We start from the raw sequence: 27,317 nt of genomic DNA on the forward strand, positions 1-27,317 counted from the left end.
TTCTTTTTTTTTTCAAATTTTTGTACACTGATGTAACTTAATTATTAATTTCTAGAAAAAAAAATTATTGCGATTTTCGTCATCAGCATGCAAAACTACATTATCTGGCAATAATCTGGTGAAAATTTAAAATACATTTAGAGGCTGGTAGAAATTTAATAAGATCCAGTAAGGTACACAAAAGTTACAGGCTGCAGACCAAAGTATTTATGATTCAACCATGTGAAAGACAACAACGAAAGAGTAGTGTTATTTCCCGCCATTTCATGTTTCTCCCAACTTCCGGTTCCTGTTGGCGGATGCGGTGTGTGAATGATTTAAGACTGACTGGACGGAGGAAAAAAAGATTTCTTTCTAAACGATCCTCTTAGTGACCGTTGTAGACGTTCAGTCCTTCATTGTACAACATGAGCGATACAATCGAATATAACGATGTTGTACAAGAAGTTCGGGGAGCTTTGGTAAGTTCCACTTTGTTTATTTCCTTTTGTTTATTGTTCGTCATTTCGATAACGGAGAATCGTTGTCTCTCAGTTTTGTTTAATGCTTTAGAAAAACAAGGACTAAAGATTATGATGTGCGTGTATATAGAGAGGAGTGCCAATTAAAGAAGACTTAAGTTTTATAAATACACACACACACACACACATATATATATATATATATATATATATATATATATATATATATATATATATATATATGAGAGAGAGAGAGAGAGATGTATGCTAGATGATCTAACGTATATAACACGGATGTATAAAATTTAGATGCATGTGTGTGTGCATATATATATATATATATATATGCGTTTTATATGTATATATATGCGTTTTATATGTATGTGTGTGTATGTGCGCGTGTATGTATCTATAAATATAAGTGTGGGTGGAGAGTGAAAGAGATATATATAACTATGTGCAAGCATGTCTGACTGAGCGTCGCACAATTAATTAATAAAAAAAAAATGTCTCCAATTCGCCACCCTCACGACCCAGTTTCAATACTTGGTTGTCGCTAGTTTATTTACAACAATATCAGCTATCCTTATTTCCGCTGTCTCTTCTAATAATAAATCCGAGATCGGCCGAAATGATCCTTAAAATTTCCTTTCCTTGAAACCACTAAACCATAAATATTAGTGGATCCATAGATATGAATGTATCAAAGAAAGATTACGCGCGCGAAAGCGCTTACTACGGCTTTTATTTTGTGAAAGCTAAATCACTTTTGCCTATTTCATTCTCTTGAAATAGTTAAAATCGTTAATTAATAGAAATACGATTGTCTCAGTCTCAACCCCCACTCCCTTCTGTAGATTTACGGGTTTATTTCTTACCAGAAGGAAGATTTATTAATTATACGCAAATGAATTAGCAGGGTCGGTAGATTGCTTGAGGAAAATGCCATGCGATAATGTAGTTACTTCCCTTTACAATCTGAGTTCGAATTTCGGCGAGATCAACATTGTCTTTTACCGTTCTTGGGTTGATAAAATAAAGTACAAATCAAGCAATATATCCAAGAAGAGAATGGAATTATATAATCGACAAATCCCATTGTTAATCCTCAATCCCGAATAACTCCATTATTGTTTGTTGTTAATCACTTCAAACAGAAGTACATGTGGCTGGAGAATTCACACACGATACAATTAGGTTTATGCTGTATTTTGGCTTATAGTATTATGTCTGTGAATGATCTGGTAAACAAACAATCCTATGCAGACTAGCTGTGGAATTTCTTGTTATGTTTTTTGTTGCTGTATTTTCCGTCATTTTATGAATATCCCGACGATCCTTCGATATTAGTCCACAGGGTGTCGGGATGAGGAAATGTCGTTATTCACCCACTTTTTCAACCTAACCGCTTTATATCATGATGAAAGGCTGTGTGTAGGGTAATGACGTCATGTATCAATACCGAAGGATTGTTGATATCCCTCATTCTAAAACCCATGTAATTCGCATTCAAGAGAATTTTTTTTTTTTTTTTCAAAAATCTGTGCTCTTTAATCCCCACCCACCAATCCTTCATTGAACCTTCAGAATACCCTCCTCCACCATCCATATTTTTTTCCGTTTCTTCTTTTGTCATTTAATCATGACACATTCCGATGGCGTGGGGAGTTATGTTTCAAAAACAGAGATGTTTTTGCAAAATGTTTTCATGCGAAATTTAGAATGTAAGGAATTATGAAACAACAAAAATTTCCCCCAAGAAATTTCAGTTTATGCTTGACAGCTATTTCGAAATCCATCGAATTTTCTATACCGTTTTCTTGTTAGTGACGTTGGAGTATTTAAAAACAATATTATGACAAAAGGATTCCTATCTCCTCTTGTATGTATTTGTTGTGCAGCACCTTGGACAAGTATCTGCTACTATAGCGCCGGACCAACTAATACCTTGTGAGTGAATTTGGTAGACAGAAACTGCATGGAAGCCCATTGAATGTGTATGTGTGTGTGTATATATACATACAGTGGCAGGTGCAGGGGTGTTGAGCTGTTGCAAATATAATAAAATTGTTATTTTATTTCCAGCAGTTTCTACTGTTTCATATGTAAATGGTCTTCTACAACAAAGAATACATAAAAATGGGTCCATTTGTTACAAATTGTGATTCCCACCTTATAAAGTTTTGGGGAACACCCAAAACAAAATCCTGGATCTCCACCCACTGAAATATATGTGTTGTTAAATGTTTTAATTCGGTTTGTTTTCCTCGCATACTGTTTTTCTCTGTTATATTGGTGCACTACGGTGGATTATTTAAGACTTGGCTCTTATTTCTAGCAGGTAGATGCTCATTAAGCATCATTACGATATTTCATAGCTCGATAAAGCTATCATAACTGCATTCCACCAATGCTACTACTGGTGATATCATCAAATTCTGAATTTATCCACAGATGATATGAACAGTAGTGACATCTAACTTCAAATCTCAGTGTTTGAATATTTCATTTATATATATATATATATATATATATATATACATATATATATAAAAGTGTGGAGTGAAAGTGCTTGAAGAGGCCAAGGTAATGAATGCAAGACTTGAGATTTTTAAAGAAGAGCTTTATGATCGAGAAGGTGAATCACAATGACCTTTTTGTGCGCACATTTTATGACAGGCCATGCCTTTCCTTTGCTGAGCTCAAATCTCATTTGCAGACCCATGAAAAACGAACCTCCACGAATTATTCTGCCTATATGTCTGTGCACACCTTTCAATCCAATGTATGCCATACGGTCTGCCTGAAAAGACATCTTAAGATCCACAAGGATCAGAACTTAACTGCGGCTATTAGTGGTCCAAATTGGATATGCAATCTATGTGGGTGTCTTTTCAAAACATTGTCTGGTTTAATAAGCCACATCAGACGCCATGATGGATCTAAGGTGTAGGTACAGGAGGTGGTCACACTCCGCATAAGATGTAGACAGCACCATATGTACCCACCACATACTATTTGACAATTGGTGTTGGTTTGTTTACATCCCAGAACTTAGTGGTTTAGCAATAAAGAAACAAATAAGTGCCAGGTTTTGAAGAATAAATGTACCAAGGGTCATCATCATCGTCGTTTAACGTCCGCTTTCCATGCTAGCATGGGTTGGCCGATTTGACTGAGGACTGGTGAAACCGGATGGCAACACCAGGCACCAATCCAATATGGCAGAGTTTCTACAGCTGGGTGCCCTTCCTAACGCCAACCACTCAGAGAGTGTAGTGGGTGCTTTTACGTGTCACCTGCACGAAAACGGCCACGCTCGAAATGGTGTCTTTTATGTGCCACCCGCACAAGAGCCAGTCCAAAAGGTGAAAGATGCCTATTATCATCATCACCATCATTTAATACCCATTTTCCATGCTGACATGAGTTGGATGGTTTGACAAGAGCTGGCAAGTCAGAGGATTGCACAAAATGTCAGTGTCTGCTTTTGGCAGGGTTTCTACAGCTGGGTGCCCCTTCTTAATGCTAACCACTCAGTGTACTAGGTGCTTTTTATGTGGCACTGATACCAGTGATGTCACCAAGTAATTTGCAAGACCCCTACACACAACAAAGCGGTTGCAAGTATTGAAGGAAGTGGCTTTATATCAGCTAATGAGAAGTTAAAGTATGATAGGGAAACAAGAACAGATGTCTAGTTGTAGAGGAAAGATGTGCCCTCGAGTTACTAGGTGTTTGCTCTGTGGTAAAAAGCTGGCTTCCCAGTCACATGGTTCCAGGTTCAGTCCCACTGCATGGCACCTTAGGAAGTGTTTTCTATCAGGTCATCCCATAAGTTCTGTCTGAATTTTGAATAAAGAGAACAAGTAATCAAATGTTATATTTAATTGAAATTTAATCATCAATGTACTTTCCTGATTATCTATGACTTCCTTCCATCTATTTACCAGCTTTTTAATCCCATCAATGTAAAACTCTTTTGGTTTCAAAGCGAAGAACTGAAATGTCAGTTTTGACCTCTTCCTGGCTTTTGTGAAAGTTATGTTCCCCAAATGATTCTGTAAACTATTAAACAAATGGTAGTCTGAAGGAGCAAGGTCAGGAGAATAAGGTGAATGAGGAATTTTTTCCCAACCAAGCTCTTCGATCTTCTGTGATGTGTTCTTTGCAGTGTGGGTTCGCGCATTGTCCTGATGAAACATTGATTCACTAAAGCGGGTCTTTTTTTCTTCAAAGCTTGGTTCAAATGTTGTAATTGCTGACAGTAGACTTGAACATTGATTGTTGCATTAGGTGGTAACAATTCAAAGTGAATTACTCCTTTGCAATCCCACCAGATAGAGAGAAGAACCTTTTTCCCATGAAGCTCCCTTCTTGGTTGAGACCCAACTATACTCTAGCTGAAAAATATAGTATACCTCATAAGTAATATAAACATCCTAAATTCAGTGGTGGCGTTAATGGAGATGTTACACCTTAATTTAATGTGTTAAACTTATCTTTTATTAATGTATATCAAATTATACATAGATATATATACAAGATTTACACAGATATAAGAGTTAGAACATGTGGTCTGCCCACAGACATTTTCATTGGAAATTTTTGCCCGCCACACTAAAACATTTCCCCACCTCTGGACTAAAAGGGTTAATGCAATCTCATGTTTTGTTGTTTAGAATCCTGGAAAATTAAAACTTCAAAGAGAAAATGTGGTGTTCAAGAACTTAAAGACTGGTAAAGTCGATCAATATTCAAGCAGTGATATTGAGTCTGTCTGTTGGCTGAAACGTGCCTGCGGTAATTGCCTCAAGATCATACTTCAAAGTGGAATAATACACCGCTATGATGGAATACGAGAAACAGTAAGTTTATATTATTTTTATTATTATTTAACTATTGTTTATGTTAGTTTGTATCAGGTGTGGGTTCGGATGCTGGGCAACCAACTCCCAAAGACGGTTTTCTTCAGTAGATCAAGACTTGAGGTAGGCCTTGTGGACATCCAAAGCTTCATCTCCATGATCGTCTTGAGCAGTTTCTCATTTTCTGCACTGTCACCCCCAATCAGTTTGTGGCACTGCCTGTTAATCAAAAGGCTTCGAAATCTGTATGATACTGGTGTAGAGAGCTTCCAAACCAGATACTAGAGAGAAGAGAGGAGGAGATATCATCATCTACTCCCTGAGGCTGTTGTTCAGTCTCAACATCAGGAGAGAGGAGGTGATGACTGGCAGTGCAGAAAAAGGATAAAGAGCAGCAAAATAATACTAAAAGTGTAGGTCAGTATTTCTCAATCATTTCTTATCTTTGGACCCCCTTTTTTTTTTTATATATTTTAATCTGGTGGATCCCCCCCAATCACCATTTGATATTTAAAAACTAGTTTTATAAATACTTCTTTCAAATTCCCATCTTGTTTTTCACCCCTGCTGGTGGCACATGAAAAGCACTGTCCGAACGTGGTTGATGCAAGGCCCGCCTGACTGGCTCCTGTGCTGGTGGCATGTAAAAAGCACCATCCAAATGTGGCTGATACCAGTACCCCTTGACTGGCTCTCGTGCCAGCGGCATGTAAAAAGCACAAACCAAACGTGGCCAATGCCAGTAACCACTGACTGGCCCCTGTGCTGGTGGCACGTAAAAAGCACTCTGAACATGATCGATGCCAGGCCCGCTTGGCTTGATGGGTCTTCTGAAGCACGACATAATGCCAAAGGTCTTGGTCATTACTTCCATGAGGCCCAACACTTGAAAAGAACTCAGCCACTTTGCCTTTGTGAGGCCCAATGCTCTAAAGGTGGTCTATACGTGCCACTGGCACAAATGCCTGTTACGTAACACCAGCATTGGCTTGATGGGTCTTCTCAATCAAATATATTCATAGATAATCTGTTAGCAAAATATTCAAGACATAAGCCAATAAATGTGATATATATATATCTTTGACATTGCTTTCTGGTTTTGTTCAGGAATACGACAAATTGTCATCATTTGTTATGAAACATTATGATACCACCTTGGAGAAAATAGATTGTTCTGTTAGAGGCTGGAACTGGGGTGTGACCCGTTTTAGAGGTGAGTTTTTTTTTTTGTTTGTTTTATATTTCTGATACGAGTTGTAAACTTCCAGATTTTTGCAGTTAATTTTTTTCAATTTCTACCCATTTTTTTTTTATTTATTTATCTTTTTTTTTTTTTATCTTTTTTTTTTTTTTTTTTTTTTTTTTTTTTTTTTTTTAAGAATTTTAATTTCCAGAATCTAAAATAATTGTTTTCAGTTTTGTGAAGGCACGTAGCCTGGTGGTTAGGGTGTTGCACTCAGAATCACTAGATCATGAGTTCAATTCCTGGACCAAGTGATGCCCTCTGTTCTTGAGCAAAACACTGCATTTCATGTTGCTTTAGTCCAGTATTCCCAAACTTTTTCAGGCTGCCATCCCCTTGGTACCCTGGCCACATTCCTAGTACTTCCTCTCCCTCCCCACCACAAATATAGAATCATTAGCACGCCAGGCGAAATGCTTAGCGATATTTCATCTGCCGCTACGTTCTGAGTTCAAATTCCGCCGAGGTCGACTTTGCCTCTTTCATCCTTTCGGGGTCGATTAAATAAGTACCAGTTACACACTGGGGTCAATGTAATCGACTTAATCCCTTTGTCTGTCCTTGTTTGTCCCCTCTATGTTTAGCCCCTTGTGGGCAATAAAGAAATAAATATAGACCACTTCCTGCAGCAAATTCAAAACAACTGTATTTCCAAATAAAACTTAAACCTAATTAACGTATTAATATTTTAAATTTTACATCTGTCACCCCATTTTGGCCACCCCGTGATCATCCTCATGGATCTTTCCACTGCCCCCAAGGGTCAGTACTTCCCACTTTGGGAAACACTGCTCTAGTTTACTCAGCTATAAATGAGTAACTCTGACAGACTAGCTTTCAATCAGGGAGAATGTTGACCTGCTTGCCTAATCAAGCTGTTGTTGTTGTTGTTGTTGTTGGCACTCCGTCACTTACGACGTCGAGGGTTCCAGTTGATCCGATCAACGGAACAGCCTGCTCGTGAAATTAACGTGCAAGTGGCTGAGCACTCCACAGGCACGTGTACCCTTAACGTAGTTCTCGGGGATATTCAGCGTGACACAGTGTGACAAGGCTGACCCTTTGAATTACAGGAACAACAGAAACAGGAAGTAAGAGTGAGAGAAAGTTGTGGTGAAAGAGTACAGCAGGGTTCGCCACCATCCCCTGCCAGAGCTTCGTGGAGCTTTAGGTGTTTTCGCTCAATAAACACTCACAACGCCCGGTCTGGGAATCGAAACAGCGAGTCCGCTGCCCTAACCACTGGGCTATTGCGCCTCCGCCTAATCAAGCTAAAACAATGCAAAAACGCATTGTGACCAGCGATGTATAACAACATCCAAGTGTCTGGTTGATGATGCAATTTTTAGTTTTAATATTAGTAAACAATTTGGGGTTTTTTATATTTGGTTTGCAAGATTCTTGATGTGAACTCAATGGAGTACCAAGGGCATGTCGTTAATGCAGTTGAAAAATGGTGGCAAAGGGACTGATTGATTGACCAAATGATTAATCAAATGATCAATTAGTTAAATGGTTAACCAATGGGCAAATAATCCTTTTTACTACAGGCACAAGGCCTAAAATTTGATGGGGGGGGGGAGTAAGTGAATAACATTTACCCCCAGTTTTCAGCTGGTACTTATTTCATTATCCCCAAATGGATGAATAGTAAAGTCAACCTCAGTGGAATTTGAACTCAGATTGTAAAGATGGACGCAATGCCTTTATGCATTTTGCCTGGCGTGCTAACAATTCTGCCAGCTCACCACCTTGACAAATACAATTCTCTTTTCACAATCTCATGAGCTTTCCACCCCACTCATCCTCTCCAATCCTTGCTTCCATTTATATACAGCTCCCAGTAAATTGAGTGTACTCCACCGCATCACATTATTCTCCATCTTCTCTTTTCTCTCGCTGTCCTGAAGTATCGCATTCACTGAAAAACTCCTGTTTCTGTCCCTCTATTCACACTCTAACCTTTCATCACTTGGCACAGAACCACCTTCCTTATTTGGCAAAGGGGTTCTTGTCTTGTAAGTTACCTGTAACTTTGCTGTTGCCACATAAAACTTGCCAGGGTTGCAGTGAATATTCTGCTCGGTCCTACAGATTTGCTTGTCAGTTGCTAGCCCTTAACAAATTGAGTATGTCTCTTAGTGGCTGACGATATGTGTATCTCAAGCAGGAGTAGTTGGGGAGCATCATAGCCATGTGTCGAGAGGGATTCTTTGGGGTTTCAATAATTCACCCTTGGAAACATGGGTGTTTCATTCATCATCCTTAACCCTTTCGTTACCATATTTCTAACCAAATTACACCCCTTATGTGTTTCAATTAATTTCTAACATAATCATAAATTTAGGCTGGTTTCGTTAAACAACTCTAACTTTTTTATTTATCAACATATTAATGTGATTTTTGGAAGATAAATTAACGAAAGGTTCTCAACCAATTCTATACCAAAATTTTTGTCACAAAGTGACTTTAATTACAGGTAAATACAGGTAAATTCAACAAAATATAAAATTATTTAAATTTTTGTTCAAACATCGCTATAGAAAATGGGTTATTAGCTAATATTCAATTGGGTATACAACAAAATATTATTATAGAAGAGTTGTGCACATTACTGGATTTATTACTGTCTCTTTTGCCAGTATAAAATTAAAATCCAGAGCAGTACCCAGTATTTGATTCACAAATCTTTTCCAAACTTTGATCCCCCATTTTGTGCGCTTTCCTGGCATATACTGTTGAAAACGCACTCGGCCTTTATAGCCCACCATATCCTTATCTATAAACTGTTTTATATGTGCTTTGAACACAGTCAATGAGGGGTCTTATTTTAAATAAGGGATCAAAGTCTGGTTTTCCACGTACTGGTGTACTGCTCGTGTCTCTTACATGTAGATATTGAGTCAATTTTAAAAACCGTATCCTCGTCATTATACTCGACATATTCGTCGCCAAAGGGTTCATCACTACTCCGGTAATTTGTTATTCTAGGTAACTTTCTAATGCCCATGATAATATTTATGGCAAAATATGCTTTAATTTCATTCAAGTTTATGGGAAACCTCAAACTATCCTTTTTTACGCTTTGTTTACATTTAGCGTAACGGTTTGTTTCCGCCGTAATCAATTCAAATAGGCACATCGGAAAAAGCAAAAAGAAATAGTCTAAAGCTTTACTCTCCTGGGTAAGACTGTGACTTGGTCCAGTTTCTTCAGAAAAATCACTGAAAGAAGGAGTTTTTAAATTTTCACTCCATTCAGGTACTAATTCATTATCTTTATCGCTATCATCGGAGCTCTCGGATTCACTGCTTTCATTTTCGGAAAATGAAACCTCAGATTCATTATCAAATACCACGTGCTTTTTTTTTTCGGTTACAGAGTTAGATTTATCAAGGTTTTCAACGGAAAATCCTTCGAATTCTGACTCGCTGCTTGACAGAATAAAATTCGTATCCATTTTTTTGTCAGGATTACAAATTTTGAAAACACAACAGGAACAAATTTGGAAAAAAATCTCCCAAAATTCACAAAATTAAAAAAACACGTTGATCGTCGTACAAAACTATAGCTGAACTGTTTACACAAATAATCACGTGTTTTCACGAATGTACTAACGAGATTTGCTCAGATATTCTCATTTAAATATGAATAGGTGATTACGGGCGGTTTTGGGCGGCTTGGTCACATGAACCAAAATTTTTTTCGGGCGGCTTTGGGCGGTTTGGTAACGAAAGGGTTAAACAACCCTTATTCAGAGACCTTTTGAGTGGGATGGGCTACGATCTGAAGAAAGTTCTAGCTGGGCCATAGAAAGTTCTAGCATGACCTGCATGGTCATGTGCTGTTTATCTTGATATGAGGTCACCATGTCATACAGATAGTTGTGATGAATGCACCCATCATGACTACCCTTATCACATGGTCAGTCACGATGGGTATATTGGGCTTCATATATTTGTACTCCAGTGTCACTTTGATGGCATGCACTGCTCTCTCACTCAATAATAATATTCTCCTTTTACTGACTGTTTTACAGGTAATGCCCTCAATTTTGAAGTTGAGAAAAACATGGCCTTCGAAATTCCTTTGACCAATGTCTCACATGCAACAACAAACAAAAATGAAGTCACTTTGGAATTTCACCAGAACGATGATGCTGCTGTCTCGCTGATGGAACTGCGCTTTCACATCCCATCTGAACTGGAAAAGGATGTTGTGCAAGAATTCTACAAAAATGTCATGTCCAAAGCAGACATTATCCAGGCCACAGGAGATGCTATTGTTACATTCGATCAAGTACAATGTCTTACACCCAGGTATATTGATTTTCATGTATCACATATCTTACCTGCAATCAGTCGTCACACCTGTGACTGTTTGTAGCTTTAGCATGACTTGATTAGTTTTCTCTACACTGGTTGGTTTTTCGCTTGAGTTTGCCATTTATCATAATCAATTTCTTTCCAATTCATTTTCCATTTTGCAGTATTTTTGAATCTTAGTCTAAGTCTTCCACGATTTCTTTTTCAAATTATGACTATCAATCTGTTTGGCAAGATCAGGAACGAAGAGATCTTCCGGTGTGCTGATCTGCCTCCGATGATGGAAATCCTCATTGATAGAAATTTACTTTAGTGGGGCGTGTACACAGGATGGACAACAACAGACTCCGTATACAACACACACACACACACACACACACTATCTCTCTCTCTCTTATGCAGCCCAGCTCATTAAAATTTTGCTCTGATTATCCACACACTGCATGTTCTTTGCTAAATACTATCTGCCCATCCACAATAACAGGGGTCAGTAAGATGTCAGTATTGACCCATGGGATACTACAAGGCGTTCATAAACACCTGGAATTATTCTGAGCATTAAGGATGCGTTTTTACATGGCACCAGCACCAGCGAGGTCTGTTTTGGCATGGATTTTTACAGCTGGATGCCCTTCCTAATGCCATCTTTACATAGTGAACTGGGTGTTTTTTACATGGCACTAACAAGTTCTACTTTGGCATAGTTTTAACTGGATGCCCTTCCAAATGCCAACCACTTTACAGTGTGGATGTGTGTATATATGTGTTTCTGTAAATTGTCTGCTCTCATCTAATTTCGTTTTTTTCTTTCTGTTTCCAGAGGTCGATATGATATCAAGATCTACCCTACATTTCTCCAACTCCATGGTAAAACATTTGATTACAAAATTCCTTACGCCACTGTACTTCGGCTTTTCTTACTTCCACACAATGACAGACGCCAGATGTTTTTTGTGGTAAGTGGTTTGGTCCCTTGTGCCCATCTTTATAATTTCACGATAACTTTTTATGTAATATCTATTTCTTTATTGCCCACAGGAGGCTAAACATAGAGGGGACAAACAAATGGTTTAAGTCGATTACATCGACCACAGTGCATAACTGGTACTTATTTAATCAACTCCGAAAGGATGAAAGGCAAAGTCGACCTCGGTGGAATTTGAACTCAGAACGTAACAGCAGACGAAATACCGCTAAGCATTTCACCCAGCGTGCTAACGATCCTGCCAGCTCGCCGCCCTTTTTATGTAATATCATCATCATCATCATTGTTTTATCTTCCACTTTTCCATGCTTGCTTGGATGAGGCAAATTTTCTACAACTGGATGCCCTTTCTGTTGCCAACCAAGAAGCACCAAGCTGTGAAGTGGTTCGCATCATCCAACCATAGAAACCAAGCCAAATCAGACAATTGGAACCCAGCGCAACTCTGCAGCTTTCCAGCTGCAGTCAAACTGTCCAACCCATGCCAGCATGGAAAACAGATATTAAATGATGATGATAGCCAAACATGTTTTCCTGGAAGATTGCTAAGGAAGGATATCACTTGTATAATGGCGATACTCACAAGTATCACATGATGTGAAGTCATAGAGATACATGACGGGCTTCTTTCAGTTTCCATCTACCAAATCCACTCACAAGGCTTTGGTTGGCCCATGGCTATAGTAGAAGACACTTGCCCAAGTGCATTATTTACATTTGACGGATATTTGTCCTCATCTTGTTGTTAACACGTTTCGGCTGATATACCCTCCACCCTTCATCAGGTGTCTTGGGGAAATTTCGAACCTGGGTTCTCATGCTGCTGTTGTTGTTGTTCGGGTCGCAGGCATATGGTGTAGTGGTTGAGAGTGTGGGCTACTAACCCCAAGATTCCGAGTTTGATTCCAGGCAGTGACCTGAATAATAATAATAATAATAACATCGAAAAATACCTTAGGAATGAGAACCCGGGTTCGAAATTTCCCCAAGACACAAGATGAAGGCTGGAGGGTATATCAGCTGAAACGTTGTGTTAACAACAAAAAAGATGAGGACAAATATCCATCAAATGTAAATAATGCACATAATTCCTCAAATATAGAACTGTACTTGCCCGAGGTACCACATAGTGGGCACTGAACTCAGAACCATGTGGGCTGGAAGCAAACCTCTTGACCACACAACCCTGTTGTTAAATGTAAACCAGTAACAATATAACCCATGGTCTTTCTATTTGTGACCTTTGTCTTTCAGGTCAGCTTGGATCCACCTATAAAGCAAGGTCAGACGCGTTATCACTTCCTTATTTTACTTTTTAACAAAGACGACGAGATGACCACAGAACTAGCCTTATCAGAGTAAGTATGCTTGTTCCTAAAGATTTGGTTTTGGAATCAACCATTCCCTCTCTCATTTTAATTTACGTCTTTTTGTGCAGATATGAATTGAATTTGTTTACAGTATATTGAATCCTTACTTATCTTGGCCTTGTGTCCTCGTGCCTCGGCGGGGCACTAACATTCTGATAATTAACATCACAACTTGTTCCCATTTCTTCTGCCCCAAGGCACTTTCTGCCGTCATCGCACAACTCTTTCACTCTGCACTTAATTTCAATTTTTTATCTCTTGTGCTCCATATACTGACACAGGTGCTTTTTACATGGCACCAGCATCAGCAGGGTTGCCAAGTAACTTGCAAAACAAAGGCTACTTAGTTGAAAGGGCAGGGGTGCCTAGCAAGAGGTTCGTGTATGATAGAGGGACAGAATATGATAATTGCCTTACTATAGAGGAGATATTTGGCTACCCCAGGAGTGGAAGGGGAGAGAGAGTTAGAGAAAGAGGGAGACAGTCAGAGTGAGAGAGAGAAAGAAATCAATGGTGCTGAAGATGTATTGGAACCTACCAACAGTGTAGAGGGGTATATGTAGTACAGAGGGGATAGAGTAGAATGTTCCATATCAGTGGGATGTTGATTTATAATGCTTGCCTCATTTCTCTCCAGTCTACAGGTGCCAATTTGTGTGACATGACATCTGCCACGACTGTGATTTTGTTCAGCTTGATGGGTCTTCTTCTCGAGCACAACCTCAATGCCAAAGGTCTCAGTCATTGCCTCCATGAAGCCCAACGCTCAAAAAGAACTCAGCCACCGTGAGGCTCAATTTTGGCAAGGTTTCAATGGCTGGATGTCCTTCCTAACACTAACCACTTTACAGAGTGTATTGGATACTTTTTACGTGTCATCAACACAGGTGCTTTTATGTGGCACCAACGTCGGTGCCCTTTACATGGAACCAGCCTGGATTTCAATCCAATAAACAGTGCAGAGCCAAATTTTTTTTTGTCATTCACAAATCCAAGACTTGAATTGTTTACATATTTATTTTTATTTTTTGTTTTTGTTTTATTTTTCTTTCTTATTCAAAGAGAAGAAATACAGAAGAAATATGAAGGAAAATTAACTCGTGAGATGTCTGGTACAGAGTATGAAGTCATTAGCAAAATTTTCAAAGCTGTTGTTAACCGTAAAATTACTGTTCCAGGTGTTTTTGTCAGGTGAGTTCTAAACATCCCTCCTTTTTGTTCTCTTCGGAAATTTGTTCCTTTGTTCTTTGCACATCTGTGGAAAAATGACTTCGTGTTGACTTATGCAAAACATTTAATATACTTTTTAGTATATTATGGTTGCCTAACAAAATGCTGTGTGCCTATGAGTCATTAATATTTATGTACCAACTTCCAGGAATGTGTTTAATGTGTAAAGTTGGTATATCCAATAATCTTTTCTACTTTAGATGCAAGGCCTGAAATTTTTGGGGAGGGCGCCAGTCGATTACATCAACTCCAGTGCGTAAATGGTACTTAATTTATCAACTCCGGAAGGATGAAAGACAAAGTCGGTCCCGGTGGCATTTGAACTCAGAACATGAAGACAGATGAAATACCACTAAGCATTTCACCTAATGTGTTAATGATTCCACCAGCTCACTGCCTTTGGTATATCCAGTGATGTTACACCACTGTATTTAGTGACTGTTTAAGCAATGTGTTCATGGATGATTAACCCTTTTTTTTTTAACCATATTTCTGTTGAGATGCTCTGTGTTTCAATTAATTTTAAATATAACAAAGAATTTAGTAAAATAACTTAGTTATCATTAAGCTGGTCTTTGGAGCATAAATTGTGACTAAGGTTTGGTGGAAGATTTTAATTCAAAACTTATGAAAGCAAGATATTTGTACTACAGAGCCAGAGGTGGTTTCAGACAGGTTGGTATCAAAAGAGTTAAGAATTGTTTCTCTATTATATATTTTAGCCCTTTTGTTACCATATTTCTGTTGAGATGTTCTGTGTTCTTTCAATTAATTTTAAATATAACAAAGAATTTAGTAAAATAACTTAGTTATTATCATTAAGCTAGTGTTAGGACCATAAACTGTGACTAAGGTTTGGTGGAAGATTTTTAATTCAGAACTTTCGAAAACAAGACATTTGTATTACAGAACCAGAAGCGGTGTCAGCTGGGTTCGTATCGAAAGGGTTAAGGGGTCAGAAGGGTTCCAATGAAGGAGCAAAATCATATATATGCATTACCCTTTTTTACATCTGATGTCTCAGATATGAAATGCCATAACAAGAGTCAATGCTGGCTATAATTCCTATAGGACAGCAATAGAGATTACCTTAACTTGCTATTCTTTCTGCTTTATATCCATTTATGAGGTATTGTGTCTGTGATAGTATATTACTTTTAATTTCTTATGTCTATAATTAAGGTTTTTGAGGAATTTTTAAATGTTTATATATATGTGTGTGTGTGTATAAAATAATAAATGCGCCCTTTTAAAGCCTAGCCAGGCTCATGGGCCTGGTTTCAATGGCGTATGCGTTTCCCAGCTAGATGGGATGCCAGTCCATCGCAGCGTTGCTCATTTTTGCCTGCTGAGTGGACTGGAGCAACGTGAAATGAAGTGTTTTGCTCAAGAACACAACACGTTGCCCGGTCCAGGAATTGAAACCACAATCTTACGATCATGATGCTGACACCCTAACCACTAAGCCATGCGCCTCCACACACACACACACACATACATATATATATATATATATATATATGTATGTATGTACATATAATAGAAATATGTTACAAAAACAAAATAGAAACTACCCGTGGAAATGTAAGGGGAAAGTAAGAAGAAAAGAAGTGAAAATGCACATTGGAAATCAAAAAATGTAAGGGCTTTTTATGAAAAGTAACGATAGATATATACATTTAGATGAACTGGGGTAGGTATAAAAGTAATAAAAATCATTATTGTGAATTGTTAAAGAGATTCAAAGGTATACCTGTTTTGTAAAATTACTGTTCACTGGCTTTGAATGCACACCGATTACTGAACGGTGTCAGGTCTACTTAGTCCTTGAATAAAAAGATTATGTGTAAGGGAAGTAAGTAGTTCCAGATTTGGTGCAATTAGGGTAGATATAGATCTGTAATGTGAATGGTGTATGGGATGTATGGGGGTTAGTGGTATTAATTGAAGGGTTAGTATGTATGTATATATATATTCATTTCATCCATGTTGGTATTTCTGGATCCAGATGAAATTTAAATAATGTATTTTCCGTTGTTTTACAGCCAAAAAGGAGACCAGGCGATTGGTTGTTCTTACAAAGCAGCTACAGGTTTATTATATCCATTGGAAAGAGGACTAATCTTTGTTCACAAACCTCCCATTCACATTCGATTTGATGAAGTCTCTTCTGTTAACTTTGCCCGAAGTGCTGGCAGCACTAGGTCCTTTGATTTTGATGTAGAAACCAAGTCCAGTAATACTTACACGTTTGTTGGTATTGAAAAGTAAGTTGGGCTTTTTGTATTTTTTATTATTATTATTATTATTATTGAGTGAGAGAGCAGTGCATGGCATCAAAGTGACTCTGGGGTACAAATATATGAAGCCCAGTATACCCATCTGATAAGGGTACACCAGACATATGCATCACAACCATATGTGCGCGACATGGTGATCTTATATCAATATAAACAGCACGACCTCGCAAGTGGGGGGGGGGTCCAGTTAGAATTTTCTTCTGGTAGAATAGCCCATCCTACTCATGGTTCTTGAATAAGGGTTGTTTAAAGATGTTGAACGAAACACCCATGTTTCCAAAGGTGAATTATCCAAACTTCAAAGAATTCCTCTCAACACATGGCTATGATGCTCCCCGACTACTTCTGCTCGTTATCAGAGATGCACATATCGTCAGCCACCGAGGGACATGTTCAACTAGTGATGGTCAAGCAAATCTGTGGTATTGAGCAGAATATTTGCTGTAGGCCATCTTTTATACCAAGAGAAAACAATGTACGGGCTAACACTTCCAATCAGTTAAGTACTGCATCAGGACATTATTATTATACTTTTTATTATTATTATTATCATTCAGTAGTTTTATTTTTACCACGTGCTTTCACTGCTCCACTGAGCATAGCTGTATGTGCCTTGGGCATGTGCTGGCCATGAAGAAAATATCACCACCATTCTTGGAGAGAGTTGAGGGTTGGCAACAAGGTGGGTTATTGAGCTGCTTCAATGAACTCCATCCAACCCATACAAGTATTGAAAAGTGGATGTGATAATGATGATGACAACAATTTTTAATAAAACAAGTATTTCTGTTATTTTCACAGAGATGAATATGGGAAGCTGTATGATTTTATCCGTAGCAAGAAATTAAGAGTCAAAAATTTTGGTTCCAAAGTAAGATGTTCCAAATTATATATTTGTTTTATTTTATTATTATTGTTTTTCATTTGTTTCAGTCATTAGACTGTGCCCATGCTGGGGCACCGCCTTGAAGGGCTTTTAAATCCTGGTACTTATTCTATTAGTCTCATTTGACAAACTGCTACGCTATGGAGACATAAACACACTTGTCAAGGTAAGTAAATTCGTAGTCATGGCTGATGCTGGTAGCACGTAACTGGCACCTGTGCCAGTGGCATGAAAGGAGCCCCTTTCGAGCATTGGTCCTCACGGAGGCAAAGTGGCTGTGTTCCTTTCAAGCTTTGAGCCTCACAGAAGCAATGACCAAGACCTTTGGTATTATATCGTGCTTGAGAAGAAGACCCATGAAGCCAAGTAAATTCACAGTCATGGCAGATACCAGTGTCACACAAATGGCACTTGTGCCAGTGGTATATAAAAACACCCATTACACTCTCAAAGTGGTTGGTGTTATGAAGGGCATATAGCCATAGAAACCATGCCAAATCAGACTGGATTCTGGTGCAGCCTTCCAACTTGCCAGCTCAGGTCAAACTGTTCAAGCCACGTAAGCATGGACAACAGAATCTAAATGTTGATGATGATGAATTTACTTTTAAAATTTAAGTATAACCAATGTTGCAGATATTACTAACAGCAGTGGATTTTGAGATATTTGTGATGGCATTCTTACCATTTTTGGAACTGTTTTTTTTTCCTTGTGGTATCTCTGACACTCTTTCCTCTTTTGTGTGCAGGAGAAAGGTTCATATCGCGACGACATGGTTGATAGCAATGATGAGAGTGAAGAACAACATGATGCCTACTTAGAAAGAATGAAACAGGAAGGAAGAGAAAGAGATGAAGATGAATCAGAAGACGAATCAGGTAATTTACCCTTGTTTTTCTGTCTTTTTTTATTTACTTTTTTTCTTATAACTGAAAGAAGTGCCCCCGCTCCCTGCTTGAGGCTTGTAGTTTTGCAAGCTGCACAACAACCTCTCTTGGACAACTGGCATGGAAAAATGCACCCAGCACACACATTGGGGCTTGATGCAGTTCTTAATGCCCTTCCAGTCCTATCAAACCATCCAACCCATGTTTAAACTCAACTAGGTCTGTTGCATGTTGGTGGTCTGTCGAATAACTAGGAGGAACAGATACAAAGGGTTAAAAAAAAAGGGCTTTTCCTGCTGGATTAGGAAAAGACTTGTGAACAGACAGAATACTAAAAGAAATGTGCTACAAGGAATTACTCCAGCATGGCCAGTGGCATTTATTAAGTACTATACAACTTAAATTCTTGGTTTATTAATACTCTCCAACTTTAGAAGATATCTCATGAGGACAGGTGCAGGCATGGCTGTGTGGTAAAAAGCTTTCTACCCAACCACATGGTTCTGGGTTCAGTCCCACTACATGGCACCTTGGGCAAGTGTCTTCTACTATGACCTTGGGTTGACCAAAGCCTTGTGAGTGGATTTGGTTGACGGAAACTGAAAGAAACCTGTCGCATATTTGTGTGTATGTGCTTCCCCCACCACCACCATCACTTGCTGGTTAGAGCTGGTTTGTTTACCTCCCAGTTCCCTAGCAGTTCAGCAAAAGAAACCAATAGAATAAATAATAGGATCAATTCATTCAACAAAAGCCCTTCAAGGCGGTGCCACAGTCAAATGACTGAAACAGGTAAATGGAAAAGGTAGGTGTGAGAGGCTGGATCTGGCCAGGTTGAACACAAAACACAGATAAAATATTTGGGCCAGGTATGGGTTGGTTTAAATGCTAAAGGTTTATGTTACTGACTACTCTTTGCATTGGTGCCTTGAATAAATATTCCCAGTGCATTCTGGAAAGTGGTTGGAGATAGAAAAGCCTTCCAGCCTCAAAAGCAAGCCACGTGATACTTAGAAATAGCAGCCCCCAATAAAAAAATAACTTAGGTAGGCGTAACAATGGGACTAAACCTAAAATCACTTCTTAATCACTCAGGCATCTGATCTATGTACGTGCTTTTGATGAACCAAGTGCCTACAAGAGAGGATCTCTCAAGGCTAAAAGTGCAGTATTCAGTGTTCAAAGATTACCTTCTGGTGTTAATACTGCTTAGGTCGCTAATAATTAATTTTTAATAAGCTTGCTTGGCTATGTGCAACATCAGTGTCTGAAAAGATGCTGGTAATCTATGTATCATAATAGTGAGATTTGACTGAACCCATGCTAGCATGGAAAGCGGACGTTAAAGGATGATGATCATCCCACTGATGATTTCCATTTGAATGAAATCACATGATGTGGCAATTCTGGCATTCATTACAGGCAATTCTCATCTGCTAAGATATGTGTGTGTTCTTCTATGCATCAAGCACCACCTGTAAAATAGGATCTCTCAAGGTTAATAATGCAGTGTCTAGCGTTATAACAAGACATCCATGTTAAGTTGGATATACTGATTACCTTTTGGTACTAATGCTGCTTCCATCACCAATAATTAATGATTTTTTTTTTTTTTTTTTTTTTTTTTTTTTTTTTTTCAGATGAATCTTTCAATCCTGGAGAAAGTGGCAGTGAAGTTGCAGAAGAGTGAGTTTTTATAAATCTGTATATTACTATTATACACTTGTATTTGATACCAACCCATCTGAGACCATCCCGACTGGTTCTGTAGTACAAACGCCTTGTTTTAAAGTAATCTAAATCAAAGACTTCCATCAAAATTCCATGTTAATTTATCTCCTCCAAAATTGCTGGCCTTGTGCCAAAATTCGAAACCAATATTGATTATGTGGATTTTACTGTTCAATAACTTTTGGTATTTGATATTCCGAAGGCGGCGAGCTGGCAGGATCATTAGGATGCTGGGCAAAACGCTAAGTGGCATTTCATTAGTCCTTACATTCTGAATTCAAATGGCCCTGGGGTTGACTTTGCCTTTCATCCTTATGGAATTGATTAAGTACCAACTGAACACTGGGGTCAATGTAATCAACTCTTGAAATTGCTGGTCTTGTGCCAAAATATGAAATCAATAATTGAAATTTATTAATTAAGAATTCTTCTATTCAATATTTCTTACATTCAGGCGTGAGCTGGGAGAATCATTAGCACGGCAGATAAAATACTTAGCAGCATTTCTTTCAATTTTATGTTCTGAGTTCAAATGACGCTGGGTTGACTGTGCTGGTGCCATGTAAAAAGCACCTGTGCTGGTGCCACGTAAAAAGTAACTGTGCAGGTGCCATGTAAAAACCACCTGTGCAGGTGCCACGTAAAAAGCACCTGTGCAGGTGCCATGTTAAAAGCACCCGTGCAGGTGCCACGTAAAAAGCACTTGTGCTGGTGCTGCATAAAAAGCACCCAGTAGACTCTGTAAAGTGGTTGGCATTAAGAAGCTCATCCAGCTATAGAAACCTTGCCAAAATAAGACATTTGGAGCCTAGTGTAGCTCTCCAACTTGCCAACTCCTGTCGATGCATCCAACCGATGCCAGCATGGAAAATGGATGTTAAATGACAACGATGATGATGATAATGATGTTTCCCCTATTTATTATATATATCTATATATCCTTCATTTCTCCATTTAACAGATATGATAGCAACCCTGAGACCACATCAGATTCGGAAAGTGGTGAAGATGGAGAGCCAAAGAAACCAAAACCTAAGAAACACAAAGAAAAGAAAGCCTCCAAACCTAAAGAAGTGAGTTGTTGTTTGATTGTTTGTTTTTTATCTCCCACCCACCACCAAAAAAAATTTTAATTTGGACTTTTTCCGGTTTCTTAATTCACTGTAGTAAATGTATGTATTTATGCTATGTTGTTATTAATAGACAATGATGTTGATAGCTATAGATCTCCAATAGATTGAAACACTGGGATTCATTGTATTTCTGACAGAATGTGTTTGTAACACCCTTTCTCCTCCTCACTCTGTATGATGTAAAAAGCATCATAAACTGGAGAAATCTGCCAAGCAACCAACATTACTTTCAGCTGTTGTTATATATAAAGATATTTTTCTCCTTTTCTTATTCTTTTCAGTCCAAATCCAGCAAATCCCGGAAGAAAAAGAAGGTCGTTGACCCTAATCGTCCAAAACGTCCATTATCAGCCTACTTCATTTGGTTAAGTGAAAATAGAGAAAAGATTAAAGCTGATAACCCTGGCATTTCCATTACAGATCTTACCAAGAAGGCTGCTGACGTTTGGAGAAACCTCACTGACAAATCTGTTAGTATGGTGACATTTTACTACAATTATTCCCCCCCCCCCCCTTTTTTTTGTTTCCCAACATGACGTGTTGGAAATCTACAGGTTTTTACGCCCTGTTTCTGCCATTTTATCTTTTATTATTATTATTATTATTGAGTGAGAGAGCAGTGCATACCATCAAAGTGACACTGGGGTAAAATATACGAAGCCCAGTATATCCATCATGACTACCCGTCTGATAAGGGGACACCAGGCACATGCATCACAACCATATGTGCGCGACATGGTGATCTCATATCAAGATAAACAGCGCATGACCTCGCAGGTGGGGCCCAGTTAGAATTTTCTTCAGGTCATGTAGCCCATCCCTCTCAAAAGGTCCCTGAATAAGGTTTGTTTAGGGATGTTGAGCAAAACACCCATGTTTCCAAAGGTGAATTATCCAAACCCCAAAGAACTCCTCTTAACACATGGCTATGATGCTCCCCCATTATTTCTACTTGTGATCAGAGATGCACATATCGTCAGCCACCAAGGGACATGCTCAACTGGTTACGGTCAAACAACTGACAAGCAAATCTGTGGTATTAAGCTGAATATTTGCTGTAGCCCATCTTTTATACCAATGTAGTCCTATTATTATTATTATGTGATGAAAACTCACAGCTTATTTTGCTGGGTATGATGGATAGTGTCAGCTGTCTACAGCCAACAGACTAAAGTGAAACTTGATTACTGGTCATGCTTCAAGAACCCTGGGAAGAATTCTTGCACTTCCAAGCAATGCTGATTTATGTAGGTGTTCTACCTCCACATTTGTACCAATCTTTTTCAGCCATGTTGCTAGTTGAGTGCTGATACTTTCAACTGCACCAATTGTTCTTGGTATCAGGTCTACTCTTTTCATTGATCACAACCTTCGCATTTCCCACTTCAAATCGTCATAGTTGTTTATTTTTTTCTTCTTCTTTCACATTGACCTTGTTGTCACCGGGACATGCTATGTTATCATGCATGTTCTTTCTTTTTTATTCACCACAACAATATCTGGTTTCCGATGTCTGGTCAGGTGATTGCAGTGGATCATTACATCCCACAAGATTTTGTACTTCTCATTCTTGGTAACTTATTCTGGAATTTGCTCATAACTCGTCTTTGCTCTTGGTAGGCCATGATTTCTACAGCGTTCCCAATGGATCATTCTTGCCACATTGTGATAGCGTTGTTTGTATTCATGTTGTGCCAATTTCAGGCATTTGCTAATGATGTGCCATACCATTTCACCCCTATTATTGTTGTTGTTGTTACTATTCAGTAAATTTTAACATGCCATGTTTTCAAAGAATTCCTCTCACCACATTACTGTGATACTTCCCCACTACTTCTGCTCATGATCAGAGATGCACATATCGTCAGCCACTAAGGGACATGTTCAGCTGGTTAAGGTCTAGCAACTGGCAAGCAAATCTGTGGCATTGAGCAGAATATTTGCTGTAGCCCATCTTTTATACCAAGACAAAACAATGTTTCAGCCCTTAACTATTAACTCTCTAAGGGATCTAGGCCTCCTCCAGGTCAGGATTCTTGAGTACCCCTCCACTAGGAAGCAAACTGCTCAACCATAAAACCATGCCTACTCCTATAATAGATACCAATGTGTTTGGACAATAAGATTTAGTAAAACTAGATCTTAATTGCCATGTTGAGTTTGTTGGTCACATTATCCATGTCCTCAACACCAGATTATTAACTATCATTGCATGGAAAATGTATAACTGTGTGCCTCCAAACAGACTGAATCTTGTCTCTTCTGGAGTTGCAGAACCTAGGCTTCTCTTCAGTTAGAAAATTCTTCACCTAAGATCTATCCCAAACAGAACTGACAAATAGCTATTTAACAAAAACAGGCAAAAGTCTGTTCAATTAGAAATGTTCCAAAAAAGATTAATATTTAAAGAAGATGATAGTAAATTAAAGCTCTTGACTTAAGAAACTAAAGCTAAAATCATTCCCTTCTCAAAGTTCCCACCATTCTTCTTTGAAATTTCTGAATTAAAAAGTATTTTATCTTTGTGTTTATAGAAATGGGAAAAACTTCAAGAAGAATCTAAAGAAAAATATAATCAACTTATGGAAGAATATAAAAAGACAGCTTCTGAAAGAGCTGATAATGATGAGAAGTGAGTATTAAATGGGTTTTGTCTATGTGTGGGTGTTGTTTGTTTGGCATCCATTTTTCCATACTTACATGTGCTGACCTTTTAGCAATTAACTGGTCATTTCAGACCCAAATATTCTACTTGTTTTGTATTTTAAACTGGCTAGTTTCAGCCTCTCACACATCCTAGTCTACAACTGTATTCTAAAAATGAAGAATCACATTGTCAAAATCTCAAAGTGAAGAAATAAGCATTACATTTGAATGAGTAATCTGAATGCTAAAGGGTTAAAGGAATGTTTATTGTTGAGGTTTTTGTGTGTGTATATATATACAGGGTAGCCCAAAAGGAGGTTTACAGTTATTCAACTATCATCATCGTTTAACGTCCGTTTTCCATGCTGGCATGGGTTGGACGGTTTGACTGGAGACCGGCAAGCCAGGAGGCTGCACCAGACTCCAATCTGATCTAGCAATGTTTCTACAGCTGGATGCCTTTCCTAATGCCAACCACTCCGAGAGTGTAGTGGGTGCTTTTTACATGCCACTGGCATGAGGGCCAGTCAGGGAGTACTGGTATCGACCATGCTTGAATGGTGCATTTTGCATGCTACCGGCACGGAAGCCATTCAGGCAGCACTGGCAAAGACCAAATCTGCAATGAATTGGTTATACCTTTAGAATAGACGTATGTTTAAATTTTCTTATTCAATTCCTAATAATATTTAATTATAAAAATACAGTACAATTTAAAAATTTTTTTTTTTTTTTAATACATTGAATGGCTATGTGGAGTCTCAGCAGAGTAAAATAGAAATAAAAGGGGTCCATAGGCATAAAATGGTTTACAATTAGCAATTTACTAATTTAGTACATCATTCTTCTCTCGTTTCATAGTTCATCTCCAGCAAAGACACCTAAAAAGAGCTCTGCTCGAAAATCCGACGCCAATGTCAGTCGAGCTACCGGCGACTATAAGAGCAAAGAGTTCATCTCCAGCTCTGAATCCAGTTCAAACGAGGACAAACCAAAGAAAAAGAAAATGAAGAAAGAGAAGCCTGAAAAGGCAACAAAGGCCAAGAAAACTGACAAGAAAGAAGAGAAGGAGGAGAAAGACGATGACGACGAGGAAGTGGGCGAGGTAAATAATGCTTTAGTTTTGTGTGTGTGTCTTTGTCATACATTCACTGACATGTTTTATGTCAACTGGTTTACAGTTTTTCAATGGTTATATAGGTACAGGCATGGCTGTGTGGAAAGAGGTTTGCGTCCCAACTAAGTAGTTTTGGGTTCAATCCCACGGCATGGCACCTTGGGCAAGTGTCTTCTACTATATCCTCGGGCCAACCAAAACCTTGTGAGTGAATTTGGTAGGTGGAAACTGGAAGAAGCCTGTTGTATATTTATGTGTGTGTGTCTGTATTTGTCCTCCACGAACACTTGAAAACTGGTGCTGAGGTGTTTATGTTCTGGTAACCTAGCAGTTCAGCAAAAGAGACCTATAAAATGAGGGCCAAGTTTTAAACAAGAACAAATGAAGTATTTGGGTCAGTTCATTCAATTAAATTCATTAAATTTCCTCAAAGTGGTGCCCCAGCATGGCCACACAGTCTGATGACTTAAACAAGTAAAAAAAAAACAATATATTATTGAAATCTCAAAGTTACAAGATAAAGAGCACAGGTGTGTTCTATGTGGGTTCAGCACCTGCAGGATCAGATGCTGTAAAATTTTATTAAAGTAACTTTATCATTGAGCAGGTGTTTTGAACTTAAACTTACATGAAATTTCAATGGAAGGTTTTAGCTTAGATCACTTTTAAGCATAGACTTTGTATCATAGAACTAAAGGTGACCTCGGGAAGGTTTGTATCAAAAGGGATAAACTTTCCACTATAGGGATATTTCTCTTAACGACCCTTTCTAATCGTAATTCTATTGAAATACAGTCTTTGCTTCAATTAAACTTTAAAAATGATGAAAAATTTCTTAAAATCATAATCATCATGATCAATATATAATATGTTTTCCATGCTGGTATGGGTTGGACGGTAGGACGATATCCAAGTCAGAACTGCACCAAATGTTTGTTGTCTGCTTTGGCGTGGTTTCTGCAGTTGGGCGCCCTTCCTAATGATAGCCATTATACAGAGTGTACTGAGTACTTTTTATGTAGCACCAGCTTCATTGAGGTCACCATGTAACTTGCAAGACAACACCCCGTCAAGTGAGGTATGAGAGTAATATTAAAGGATGAAAAAGGTTGCTTTGTCTTCATTAAAATGGTGTTTGGATCATAAATTAACATGGAATTTTGGTGGAAGGTTTTAATTTTGATGACTGTAAAACAGGAACTCTAAAATATAGAGCTTTGGGGGTAGTCTCAAGCAGGTTAGTGTATGGGTTCTGTGAATTCTCAAGGGATTACTTTGGTCCTATACAAATTTTATCCTGTATTAGCATTTTTTTGGCCACATTTCCACATCCTTGAGTTTTTCCATTTTTCTTTCACCTTTTCCTCTAGTTACCATCTGATGAAGAAATCCTCAGTTCTCCGGAAGCTTCTGAGTCAGGATCGGCCGGTTCGGAAGAAGAAGAAGAAGAGGAGGAGGAGGAAGATGATGAAGAAGAAGAATAATAAAGATATCTCATCTCCCCCTCCCCTTTCCACACAAACACATATACATATACATACACACACACGCACTCACACACACTTCTTATTCTTGACTATTTCACCAGCGACAGACTTATCTGATATTTACTCTGTTATTACTCCTTTTTTCATCTGCCGACGTCTCATCGTTGGGGAGAAGAGAAACCATCTTATTTTTCCCTTTTGTTCTTTTTTTTTTTTGTTCCATGTTTTAGGTTACACGTACATATACACACAAAAACACATATATATATTTATATATGTATATTGTTTTTTTTTTTGTTTTTACTTTTTCTTAAATTCATGTCAAAATATAAATAACAAATTATGTTTGTTTAAAACGTGTCATGACTTTCTTTCCGCTGTATCTTTTGTTTGTTGCTTTTGATGATTTTTCTTCAAAATAACTGTTAATGAGTATATGCTAAAAGAAGTTGAAATCTTAGCCGGCTGATAATGACTAATAATAACGAGCTCTCAGAGAGTGCAAACCTCTGCCAAGGCAACGCCAACGATTAGTCAGAGATGGTTTTTAAAATGAGAATATTCTGAAATAAACTCGACTGCTCTCACAAACGAGAATACTAAAAATGAACCTGACCGCTCTCAAAAATTAAGTAAAAAAAAGGAAA

The 27,317-nt window shown here is 38.3% G+C and overlaps 1 protein-coding gene across 1 annotated transcript; it reads left to right on the forward strand.

Moving 5' to 3' along the window:
- The first annotated feature begins 301 nt into the window (after positions 1-301).
- Positions 302-27,026, forward strand: LOC106880814 (FACT complex subunit SSRP1). Its single transcript, XM_089354380.1, has 16 exons — positions 302-461; positions 5,144-5,329; positions 6,437-6,542; positions 10,612-10,891; positions 11,718-11,853; positions 13,137-13,240; positions 14,315-14,443; positions 16,528-16,749; positions 17,584-17,653; positions 18,418-18,547; positions 20,197-20,242; positions 21,249-21,360; positions 21,702-21,890; positions 23,955-24,052; positions 24,928-25,171; positions 26,554-27,026. The coding sequence occupies exons 1-16, from the start codon at positions 408-410 to the stop codon at positions 26,665-26,667; spliced, it is 2,220 nt and encodes a 739-aa protein (XP_089210506.1). The 5' UTR covers positions 302-407; the 3' UTR covers positions 26,668-27,026.
- The last annotated feature ends 291 nt before the right edge of the window (positions 27,027-27,317 follow it).

The sequence above is a fragment of the Octopus bimaculoides genome, chromosome 6, assembly GCF_046866305.1.
Source record: "Octopus bimaculoides isolate indiv1 chromosome 6, ASM4686630v1, whole genome shotgun sequence".
In the NCBI taxonomy this organism is placed as follows: Eukaryota; Metazoa; Mollusca; class Cephalopoda; order Octopoda; family Octopodidae; genus Octopus; species Octopus bimaculoides.